General features: G+C 30.8%; 1 protein-coding gene across 1 annotated transcript; it reads left to right on the top strand.

The window, feature by feature from the left end:
- Positions 1 to 17: 17 nt before the first annotated feature.
- Positions 18 to 2,386, top strand: LOC126674860 (protein SHI RELATED SEQUENCE 5-like). The gene is made up of 2 exons (XM_050369390.2): positions 18 to 1,307; positions 1,721 to 2,386. Exons 1-2 carry the CDS (start codon positions 683 to 685, stop codon positions 2,095 to 2,097), a joined length of 1,002 nt encoding a protein of 333 aa, XP_050225347.1. The 5' UTR covers positions 18 to 682; the 3' UTR covers positions 2,098 to 2,386.
- Positions 2,387 to 12,435: the final 10,049 nt, after the last annotated feature.

Raw genomic sequence — 12,435 nt, 5'->3', positions numbered from 1 at the left:
AAATCGGGTAGATAACTTGAGAAAGAAAGAAAAAGGAAGTACTAAGCGGGTTTTCCGGTGCAAGGACTAATAAGGAAAAGCTGACGCTTTGCCACGTGTAAAACTCACATACCGCAAGATAATTATTAGACGGCGGAGATTAAAGTCTCTCTTTAATCAAACTGGAAGAGAACTGTAGAGAATTGGGCAGAGAGTAATTTTGTTTATTTTTTCTCGTTAATTTGAAAGAAGAAGCTGTAAATTAATGGGAGTAGAGAGAGAGAGAGAGAGTAATTGAGGAGAGAGAAGGTGAGTGTGTAGCAGAGTGGTGGGGGGTACAGTGCAGTTACCATGGCGGCGTTGCAGAGGTCTAATTCCGTGCCATAATTGCTTTAAACAATGGAAAGAAGAAACCCCATCTTTTTTTCTACTCTTACCCTAATAAAAGTTTGTTTTTTAGTTTTTTATTAGTATACCTCAAAAGCTGCAAAAACCCAAACAGCAAGATCAAATATTTCAGACTGTGGAGAGAGTCAGAAGAAGAGGAATAAAAAATTCACACACTCAACAAACACAACATTCAATTCTAATAAACCACCAAATTTGGTGGTGACAATAAGTAATCCGGGTTTTGCAATCTGGCTATGGATTTTTGGTTTAACTTGAGGTTCTCGGCTGGAGTAGTTTCATTCGGGTGCAAGAAATGGCTGGTTGGTTCTATCTAAGCGGAGGGAGAGACGGACAAACGAGTAAGCAAGAACTAGACAAAGATCAAGAAACAAACACGAACAGTCTCTACATATACAGATCATCGAACGAGCAGGAGATCTACAACAATAGTAACAACACGAGGGGATTCGAGATATGGCCGCAGTATTATCAGCAGCAGCAGCAGCAAAACATGAACAGCTACCCTTCGTATGGAGTGGGTCCTAGTAGTGGAAGAAGAAGCTTCTCTGATGAATCATCGAGATCAGCTGGTTTTACAGTGATGAGGCCCAGTGGAGGATTAGGAGGCGGAGGAATGAATTGTCAAGACTGTGGGAATCAAGCTAAAAAAGATTGTACGCATTTGCGATGTAGAACTTGCTGTAAAAGCCGAGGGTTTCAGTGCCAAACGCATGTTAAGAGCACTTGGGTCCCTGCTGCTAAAAGACGTGAGCGGCAACAGCAGCTATCTTCTCTGCAACATCAAGAATTACAACAACAGAATCTAAATCAAAATCAAGAACATCAACAGAATCAAATTGAGCATTTTCGAGATCAGCAGCCGAAAAGGCAGAGAGAGAGTCATGGTGGTGTTAATCGATTAGCTACTTCCACGTCAGGTAAAGTTGTAGCTTAGGAAACAAACAAACACAAAGAATCTAAACAATTCTTGGTCTTTTTTACGATTTCAAGAACAAGATAATATAAAAAGAAAATGTAATCAGCGAAAGTTTTGTCAAAGAATTTTCAAGAAACTATTTGTATTGCGTGCATATTCAAAATTATGAGATCTTGGAAGAATTTCAAGACTTCGTTCAGTAATTCAAAGTCCATAGCATCCTCCATAGTCAGCCACCCACCACATGCTTTTTTTTATATTCTTTTTTCTTTTTCAAATTCTACACTGTTTCTTAGTAAATATGACGAGAAAAAGTGTAGCTAGTAGCAAGAATAACTAGTTCTCTCTTTTTCTTGCTTCTTTTTTCACTCGACTCTGAGAGCTAACTCGTTTCAATTTGTGACCCAAAATTAGGGTTGGAAGTGAGCCATTTTCCGCCAGAAGTGAATTCTCCGGCAGTATTTCGCTGCGTCAGAGTAAGCGCTGTGGAAGATACAGACGAGCAATTTGCATATCAAACGGCTGTGAATATAGGCGGCCATGTGTTTAGAGGAATCCTCTATGATCAAGGCGTTGATGGTCGTTATACAAGTGCAGGTGAAAGCTCATCAGCAGGAGCACAGCAGCTGAATCTTATAACATCAGCTACAACGACGTCGGCGGCGCCGACAACTGCCGCTAATACTTCAACACTCCCTGGAGCTTTGCTCGACCCGTCTTTATATTCGTCAGCTCCACTTAATGCATTTTTTGCTGGTACGCATTTCTTCCCACCGCCACCAAGATCTTAGGTCGTCGGTGTTGTAGTGCATTTGCATTGTTGTTATCATTGAAATTCTTAACAGGAAAGAAAAACCTTCAATGTCAACAATTAGTAGTCTAAAATTGTTGACATTTTGGTTATGATTGTTAATTACGGTTCTTGTTCAAGTATGAACTTGCACCACCCAATGAAGTAGAAGAGAGCATAGGAATTAGAAAATTGTAGTCAGTACTAATGCCTGTGGAGTAATGTGTGGGTGTTGGATATTGTTCCGAATGTCAATTCAGATCTTTATGTTTCTTCTTTTTCCCCTCTAATTTCTTTGATCTTATTGATGTTACATTTTATGTTTTCGTTTCTAGTGTAGGGTGCTTGGGCCGGTTAAATATTCTTACGGTTATTAAATTATGTACTCCATTTTTTTTATAAAATAGGTATTAATTCTGACCGATAACTACCTCATGCCGATTGATCATTTGATATCCAATGGCACATAGGTAGTTAGTTCATCGGCCGCATAGTTAAAATTAGCAGAAACTGATTATATGACTTCACATTGTTAATAAAATAAAAGTTTTGGTTATAAAAATATAAGTAATAAATAAAATGTAGGTCACTGTTTTATAAATAATGTAATAAAGTTTAGCAAATGTTAAAAATATTGAATCCGTGTTTGAGCTTGCAAGCATATGGATGCGTGCAATGTGCTTTAGTGTTGTTTTTCTGTAATTGTTGATACTGAATTCTGCTTTCTAATTGGTGTTGAACTCGAAGCCGCTTTTTCCCGTTTATCTGTTTGGTTGCCGGCATAAAATAGGAAGAAAAAGGTTTCGTGTTTGAATTAGCAAAGAATTTAAATCCTTTTCACTATAAAATATTGCTTTTTAAACAGACCGGGAAGAAGAAGAAGAAATACGAAACAAATACATACACAGCCTCTCTCTCTTTCTGGGAGTGTACACATACTTATATATAATTGGGTACAAGAATTGACGTGCATGAATGTGACCTAATGGAGAATTAATGCTCTCTGTAAATATGTGCATGTGATGCATGTTATATGAAGATTATTGGCATCAAATATAGGGTATAAGCTAGTTTGATTAGAATTGGGATTAGTGTAATTAGCCTCCATAGATTACTACATTTGGTACTTTATAATAAAACAGAAACCCCTTGAAATTTCCCTACTTTCTCTAAACCTGACTCATTTCATGTGCTCTCATTTTCCATGGATTATGACTTCTGAACTCGATATGATTGCTTATTCTTGGATTTAGACGTGATCCACAAAAGTTTATACATGTCCAATTCTAAGTTTTTGCTTTCCTCGCATTTCAAAAGATTCATGCTGTAAAATTAAATGCATGGTCGATGGTGTTCTTATATTTCTTGGTAAAAAGGATTGCAAATTTGGGTGATCTTTTTAGAAATCATCGGGTAGCTTACAAGAACTCCATGCAAGACATACAACACATTCAGTTTCATCTTTACGGAAAATCTCCTTTTATTTTTATTTTTGATTTCTGAAAAACGATATTAATTTCCTTTTCGGTTTGTTGGTATTAAATTCTCGAAGTAGCTAAATCATTACGTAATTTGTTTCAATTTAGACATTTAACTTCAAATTCACAAGCTAAGTGAAGTTTGTTAGTAATTTCATGTCAAATTTAGTACACATGGAAACCTAATTTTACCACGTCATATTTTTTATATAATGAATATTAAATTTTCACGGTTATTGAACTTTTATTTGGGTGCACAAAATTTGCTATTTTGCTCAATAACGTGGCAAGATCTGGTTGGCGTGTAAACTAATTTGGATACCTAAAATAAAACAAAATCAATCAAAATGAAAACTCGAAACCTCAATAACCTTGAAAATTTAATACCCGAGTTTGTTACTAGTATAATCAGCAATCTTTCATAATAGGGCTACCTTTATCATACTATAAAACTTAAGAATTGATTGGTGGCCTTAATTGGCGAAACTTGCTGATTTTTGGCCTTTTAAGAGCATGAATAGAAGAAATCAAGGGTTGGTGGTTGAACTGGTTCAGAAGCTATACATACAGTGTTAGTAATAATTCCTTTGTTTTTCAACAGTCCTCTCACCAATTGGATGCAATTAATTTTTTTTAAAGCATAATTTAATGCTTTACACCATAAGAAGATTCTATACTTATAAGTATATCAGCAATGAATGGTAGTAATGCGCTTAGAAGAAAAATCTACCTTTTCTATTAATGTGCATTTAATGGTTAACGAGCTTTTATGGAAAACTCAAGCTTTGAGCACAAGAAAATTCCTGAGGGTTTTATTAAGATTGCCTATCCACTGTCTTCCCTATATAGCCACGTTTCTCCTTTAAAATCTTTGCGTTTTCATTTTATTTATTTTTAAGTTTTTGCTTCTAGAGATTTTCTTAATTTTGATTGTAAGTAGGTTAATTTTAAAAAATATGTAAAACTATAAATATATGACTATCTTAGTAAGTGCAGGCTGATTATGGTTGAAGATAGGTAGGATGTAGGATCCCTGCTGCTTCTTCTTAATTACATTCTCTTAATAAACAGGCTAGAGAATCACATTCCACTTCTATGTTGATATATCTGCAGTCCAGTCTTTATAAAAGTAGTCGAGTTATTTTTTTTTTTGGAAGAAAAGACTAGTAGAGTTTTGGATGTAGTATACCAATTAGAGAGGTGAATCAATCGGATAATTAAGAGAAAGTCAAGTGGTTTATGAGCGGAAGATAATGTATTTAGCATATAAGTCAATTGGTTTCGTGCAAAATGTGGAGAAATTCTAATTTTATTATTCATCCCCGACAAAAAATATATTATGGATATGTACGGAAAATTCTAACCTAGACCCGATTCATAAATTTTCCATGCACCTATCCAATGAAGTGTTAGAAAATCTAACACAACTTTCTCTTTTTTCTTATTATTTTCTCTTTCTTCTCATTTCTTTATCATCTCATTGGATAGATCCATAAATTTTTCATGAACCGGGTTTAGATAACAAAATTTCTGGGTATGTACATATTTAAAACCCTATCCCCAATTTTCCATCTCCAAATTTTATTTGATTAAAATATACAAGAAATACAGAGTTGATTTAGGTTTTTACGTGGTTAATTATTTGATTAAACGTACTTAAATAAAGTTCAAAAAATCGGAAATTTGTGATATTGGAAGATCAATTTAGAAAATGGTAGCTGATGAAGTAAAGCATAAGTTAATTTTGTTCTTCATCTGGTCAAAGATGAAATCGGGTTTCAGGGTTGCAGCCAAATATCAAGTTGGATACCTATTTTTTTATGATTGACGAGACTTTTTTATTGCATGTATATACAAAAATAAGAGAAAATAGAGGGGTCTTCCTCTTCTAACCTTTCTTTTTCAAGGTCTTTCGTTTCATGGTCTCCAGTAGATAATTTGCTGTGAGCAAGTATTTACATTTTCAAATCACGTGTCTAATTATTAATTAAGAACAGCTAGTTAATTAGATTATTCTTTTTGAATTTAAATAAAACCCGTTGTCTGGTTACATTTATATGGATAGATTTTGTGTTGACAAATTATGCAGTTTGGGATATGAACCGTTAAATTTTTTTCTGTTCAAAATAAAGTTATAATCCAATGAAAAAAACATTTAATGTGGACACTATAATATATACAGTCTTGAAAAATCGGTCCTTATTGTGAATTAGAAAATAGCGGTATCTATACACAATTTTTCCAAATATACCATAATTTTTAAATTTTTTCAGTTTGATCCATCAATTTTTTTATTGTTATCAAATATACACACTACTAGTTTTGAGCTGATGTGACGCAATATTATTTGTCTACATGTACAAAATTTATCCTACGTGGTGTATACAACCTCGCGCCATGGTAAAATTTAAAGGTTGTGATATATTTGACAAAATTAAACATTAAAATTATGGATAGTTAAATACATGTTGCCTTAAAAAATTGTCAAAATTTCAAATTCGATATTATAATCATAAAACATGCTAAGTTCATATTCTTTTTTGCAATTAACCCATTATATTATTATCATTATATTTACAGTAAAGTTATCTATCTATACTTCTATACTATATATAAAAGCACGGATGGGGGGGGCAGGCAAATTTACTGAATAATCCTTTTCAGTTTACTACTAAATAAATGTTTTATAGTCATTAACTAATTAGTTATTTAATTAATCACTATTATAATTAAAATCATAATTAGAATAGGTAGCTAAATTATCTCCAATTTAGTTTTTAGTAAGTAAAAAATAACTAAATTGTCTCCAAATTAGTAGGAGTATCTATTTTTTTAGTTTGATTGAACTACAAAATTAAAATACAGTATTTGGTCAATATATTATTATTTAAATTTCTATCTTATTATTTTTAAAGATATTATTAATAATATTAAGTTAATTATTTAATTATGGTTGTTATAAAACCAAAAGAAGAATAAATTCAGTATGGAAAAAATTTAATAACCGAATATATTATATTTACTTTTACAAAAATTCTTAACTAATTTAATATTAATTATAAATAAAAAATTGATATAATTATAATAAATTTACTAATATGTTCATTGACGAGTTACGTTACGAGCCACGTGCATAGCACGTAATGCGAAACTAGTATATATAAAAGCACGGATGGGTGGGGGGGACAGGCAAATTTACTGAAAAATCCTTTGCAGTTTACTACTAAATAAAGGTTTTATAGTCATTAACTAATTAATTATTTAATTAATAACTATTGTAATTAAAATCCTAATTAGAATAGATAGCTAAATTATCTCCAATTTAGTTTTTAATAAGTAAAAGATAACTAAATTGTCTCCAAATTAGTAGGAATATCTATCTTTTAGTTTGATTGAACTACAAAATTAATAATGTATTTGGTCAATATATTATTATTTAAATTTCTATCTTATTATTTATAAAGATATTATTAATAAAATTAAATAAAATTATAAAATCAAAAGAAGAATAAATTCAGTATGGAAAAAAAATTAATAACCGCATATATTATATTTACTTTTATAAAAATTCTTAACTAATTTAATATTAATTAAAAAATTGATATAATTATAATAAATTTACTAATATGTTCATTGACGAGTTACGTTACGAGCCACGTGCATAGCACGTAATGCGAAACTAGTTTGATTAAATATATGCAGGAATCTTCCAAAATCGAATATCAGTATCGATTTTTGACTGTCCAAACTCCCGTATTTGGGGCAGTTTTGAATAGGAAGTTTTGTTTCTATATTTATTTCAATTTTAATAATACCCCGCATATATATAAAAACACATACCCAGAAGAAGATATAGAGCATTACGAAAACAAATAGGGTAGTGTATATAGGTTATGGAATGTTTAGGTTATGTAGGGGGGCCAGCAGCAGCAAGAGCATGCGTATTCATATACCGCACTGGGATTTTATATCTTCTTCTTCTTGGCATTCACCTCTATAAACATACATATTTACAAAGTGGTCCCTGTAAAATTCATCATCGTCAGTTCCATTTCCACAGCCTTTCTATTGCAGTGCAGCTGCCGGAACCATAGCCCAGCAGCTAGTATTGCATGCATGGCTTGCTTTTCTTCTCCCTTTTTCTTTCACTCTGCTTTTATTTCCTGATTAATTGAATTCTTTTCTCTTTAGTTATAAAAGTGAGATGGTTTTAAACTATTTAACATTTATCCATTAAAGTGACATATGGAACTGAAAAGTGGATCAAATCCCTAATTAAATAAAATTTGAACATCAATTATTATGTCTGTATCTATATTATTGAAACTGTGAGTGAAGGTTGATCGACTGCTGCTTGTTTGCCTATACACCTGCAGCAATAGGGCTCATGATTTTTCGATATGTTTTTACTTATTTTAATGAAGTTAAGGAAACCAAAACTGCCACCATCTCCAGCTTAATTTACCTCCTGCAATTCTAGCTAGCTAAAGCTACCTTTCAATTTTCTATTTTCTTCAATTTTTTATGAAACCCAATTGAATTCTTACAAAACGTGTTTTGGTTTAAATGAATTTTATAATTTAAATTTGCATTTAATATTCGAAATATAATACTTAATTTATTTCATTTCATTTAAATTAATTTTATATTTTAAATTCAGAAAACTAAATATAAAAATTATTAAATAATTTTCAAGTAAAATTTATTTATAAATGAAATAAATGAATTCTATATTCAAATTGATCCAAACAAGTCCTAAAACAAAAACAAACAACATCAAAGTCATTATTTTTTTCTTTAGAAACCTTTCTTGTTAAACAAAACCCTAGCAACCGCATATTTTTTGGGAGGTGGCTTTGGTTATTTTTGGCCAAAATCACCTCCCAAAAATCCAAACTGCACCAAATTGTCTATCTTGCAATAAATAAGTGGTATTTTTTTTTATAAATCATTGTTTATGTTGGATATTCTTAATTTGTTTTTATTTTATCTATCCTAAAATGGACCTTTTTGTCCTATATGAGTTATTTTCTTCCTCATAGTATTTTCCGGCATCTGCTCACTCGGTTTATGGCGTTTCTGTTGTCTAGCCGGCATGTCCAACGTCTCCATCATTTCCGGCGTCTTCCTCAAGCATGAGGTTTATTTGCACCGTTATAAATATTAGAAGTAATAATAAAAAAAACAAAAAAAAACTTAAAAAGATTTTTGTACCTGTTTTTTTTACATGATCTATATTGAATCATGTCTTAAAATAAAAAAATTTCCAGAACGTCGCATCGCTAAATTCAATAACCGAAGTGTGAGAAAGGGAAGGAAATCCTACTTTTTACCCAGTTGCAACTAAGTAGAGAAGAACTAAATTAAAAAAATTAGTATTTTAAAAATTAAAACATCTTTATTATTAATTTCATTACTTGATTAAAAAGATCAAGTATTTTAAAGAAGTGAACTTAATGTAAATTTTAGTAACTCTCTGATTATTATTTATGATTTTAAAATTAGTAAACTCAAGGCAGAAGATACAAAAAACTCTAAAAGTTTTTTCAAAAAATACAAATCAGTTCTTAAATTTTGTTAGGTACAAAAAAACCCTTGTTGTTTTTAAATTGAATAAAAAAACCCTTCCGTCCATGACTTTGACTACCTGTCGTTAATTTGTTGATGTGGCAATAGGAAAAGGTTCAAAAATACCCTCAATTTTTCTAATATTTACCAATTTTATACTTATAAAAAATCTAGCATTATTTCACCATCTTCTTTCCTAATTAACTTTAATTTTTTTATTAAAATCAATTGAATTATAATTAAATCAATCAATCAATTAAACCTAACCATCCAAATCCAATTAATAATATCAAATTATAATTTAGAAGTAATTTTTTATATTGTTAGCATTACACTGTTTCAATTTCAATCTAGATCTTACTTTCTTGTTTCCAGTTTTGCTTCTTTCCTAAAAAAATCTCAATTAAATCATACTTAGTCAAAATAAAGAAAAACAAAAATGAATGTCAACACTAAGCAATGGCAGATACAACACTTGCAGCTCTCTCAATTACATCACCGGACCAAATCCCACGTTTCAAAATCTTGCATCTCCCATTTCTTTAATCGAAATTGTCTCTCAAAGTCTTCAGGTTTGATTTATTTTCTTTTTAAATAACGAATGTTTCTTGTCAGCTTAATTTCTTGTTGTTAAGACTGTTGCAGTATATTTTATATTTTCAGAGTTTAGGTATCACCTCAATCAAAACCCAATTCTCAATGTGAGCTCCTTTTCTTTTCTCTACTTAATACAGTTTCTGGATATAGCATAAGCTGGTTTCTTTATTAAATGTGTGTTTATGTTGATTTTTAGTGGTTGGGTGCTCAAGATTTTTGGTGAGTTTAATTGAGTCTTGATAGGGTTAATTATAATTTGATATTATCAATTGTGTTTGGATGGTAGTTTTAATTGATTGATTTAATTATAATTTAATAGATTTTAATAAAAAAAAGTAAAATTAATTAGGGAAGAAGATAGTGAAATAATGTGAATTTTTTTATAAATATGAAATTGGTAAGTATTGAAAAAACTGAGGGTACTTTTGAACCTTTTTCTATTGCCACGTCAGCAAATTAACGGCAGTTAGTCAAAGACATGGACGAAAGGGCTGTTTTGTTCAATTTAAAAACAATAAGGGTTTTTTGATATGTACTTTCGAAAAAATTTCGAGGGTTTTTCTGGACCTTCTACCTAAACTCAAGCAAAAAATATAAGGGTTAATTTCTAAAAAAATCACGAACTTTACACGAAATTTCATTTTAATCATGAACTTTAAAAGTTGTCATTTAAAGGCACGAACTTTCATTTTGTTTCAAATCTATCGCCAAAGTAAAATCCGATGTATTTTATCGAACCAAAAATTCCTAATCCTATATACTATAACTAAAAGATAATAAGACTTAATGTCGATTTATAATTTGGGTCTTTCATTAATGATTTATTAAAGAATTTAGTCAATAAAAATACACTGAAATGCTAGATTTGAAATAAAATGAAAGTTCGTGCCTTTAAATGACAACTTTTAAAGTTCATGATTAAAATGAAACTTCGTGTAAAGTTCGTGATTTTTTTAGGAATTAACCCAAAATTTAATATGCAGTAAATGGAAACTTCTTCAATAGACGAAAAAGAAAATAACGTGAATTGTCATTTACAAGAATTCGCTTCAACTCTGTATGTTTAATCAAATAACTACAGTATTTGGGATGACTTATAATTATTAAAATAAATTCTTTTAGTCCGGAATATAAAGGTCTTCACAAACTAAATTAAGGACTTAAATAGCAATTTGCCCCTTCAACTTGTAAGCAATGGGCAATTAACACATAAATTAACTTTATTGGCAAATCAATACACGAATTTGGTGATTATGGGCAATTAGCCCATTTTGGCAAATTAAGTTACAAGTTTAGGGGGCAAATTGCCGATTTAAGATACAATTAACTTACAAATTAAAGGGGCAAATTGCCGATTTAAGATACAATTAACTTACAAATTAAAGGGGCAAATTGTTAAAATGGGGCAAATTGCCCATAATCACCAAGTTCATGTACTAGTTTGCCCACCAAATTAATTTATGTGTTAATTGCCATTGCTTACAAGTTTAGGGGGATATTGCCACTTAAGTCCTAAATTAAGGCCAAATGTCGTAAAAAAAGCCAAACCTTTCACAAAAGTTTCACAAAAGTCATGACCTTTCAATTTTGTCGATTTTGGTCAAAAACTGATTATTTAATTTCACAAAAGTCCCGACCTTTCAATTTTGTCGATTTTGGCCAAAATGGATTATTTGATTTCAAAAGTCCTGACCTTCCAATATATGTGCATGCCACGTAGACGCCACATAGGCAAAATTGAAATCAAATTGAGAATTGGCCACAATTGAAACCAAATAATCTGTTTTTGGCCAAAATCGACAAAATTGAAAGGTCGGGACTTTTGTGAAACTTTATAAAAGGTTTGGCATTTTTACGACATTTGGCCTTAAATTAACACCTAAACATAGCTTAAAAAATATGACTCTTGGGATCAATATAAACAATTCTCGATGTAATTTTTTTGCTATGTAAATGCTCTTCACAAAATGATGTGTATAGCTAGAATGATATTTCAATTTTCAACTATTTATTTGATTGAAACACCTCATTTATCTCAAAATCTGCAAGTTCTTGCAAGTGATCAACTTAAGCGTTAGAAATTAGAAATTATCACATAAAAGTAAAAAATACTAGCAGATCAACAAAATATAGAGCACATAACCCATGAACAAAATAAATTACAATTTATAATCAATAAAATAGAAAACTAAACACGCATACATTCTTCTCTATCATTATAACTTCAGAAGTTATTGGCAGCTGAATCGGTCCTGCTGAGGCTCTTTCCTCCACGGCAAACTTTCTCGCTTCTTAAGATTACAAGATGTTTAATTTATTTTGCTAGTTTGCTTCTAATTTGAGGTATGTATGGAATAATTTGTTAGGCAAAATAATACGCAGACAGAAAAAATAATTTATTGATAATATAAACAATAAATAAAAATAGAAAATTCAATTGAAAATAGAAAATGTAACTAAATTGAATCTAACCATGTGTATCACACGCATTTTTTAAAACATATTAGCCTTCATCGTATGTGAATTGCAACTGTTTTACAGAATAAAAAGAAGCACAACCACACCGAAGCGTTGTTCTCAACGAACCAGAATTATCGTCCGAACTCTATCACAAAAAAACAATTTTTAGAGAGAAATTAAAACTTTTAGATCTATTTTTGCATTGAATTTGATGGCTTTATATAGTTATCAAAATT

The sequence above is a fragment of the Mercurialis annua genome, linkage group LG1-X (genome assembly GCF_937616625.2).
Source record: "Mercurialis annua linkage group LG1-X, ddMerAnnu1.2, whole genome shotgun sequence".
NCBI lineage: Eukaryota > Viridiplantae > Streptophyta > Magnoliopsida > Malpighiales > Euphorbiaceae > Mercurialis > Mercurialis annua.
Note: the sequence above shows the minus strand (reverse complement) of the source record. Positions and strands in the feature narration are given on the sequence as shown.

Coding starts and splice junctions, on each gene's coding strand:
- LOC126674860 (XM_050369390.2), top strand. CDS start 683: ATGGCTGGTTGGTTCTATCTAAGCGGAGGGAGAGACGGACAAACGAGT. Junction 1,308..1,720: donor ATTAGCTACTTCCACGTCAG/GTAAAGTTGTAG, acceptor ACCCAAAATTAG/GGTTGGAAGTGAGCCATTTT.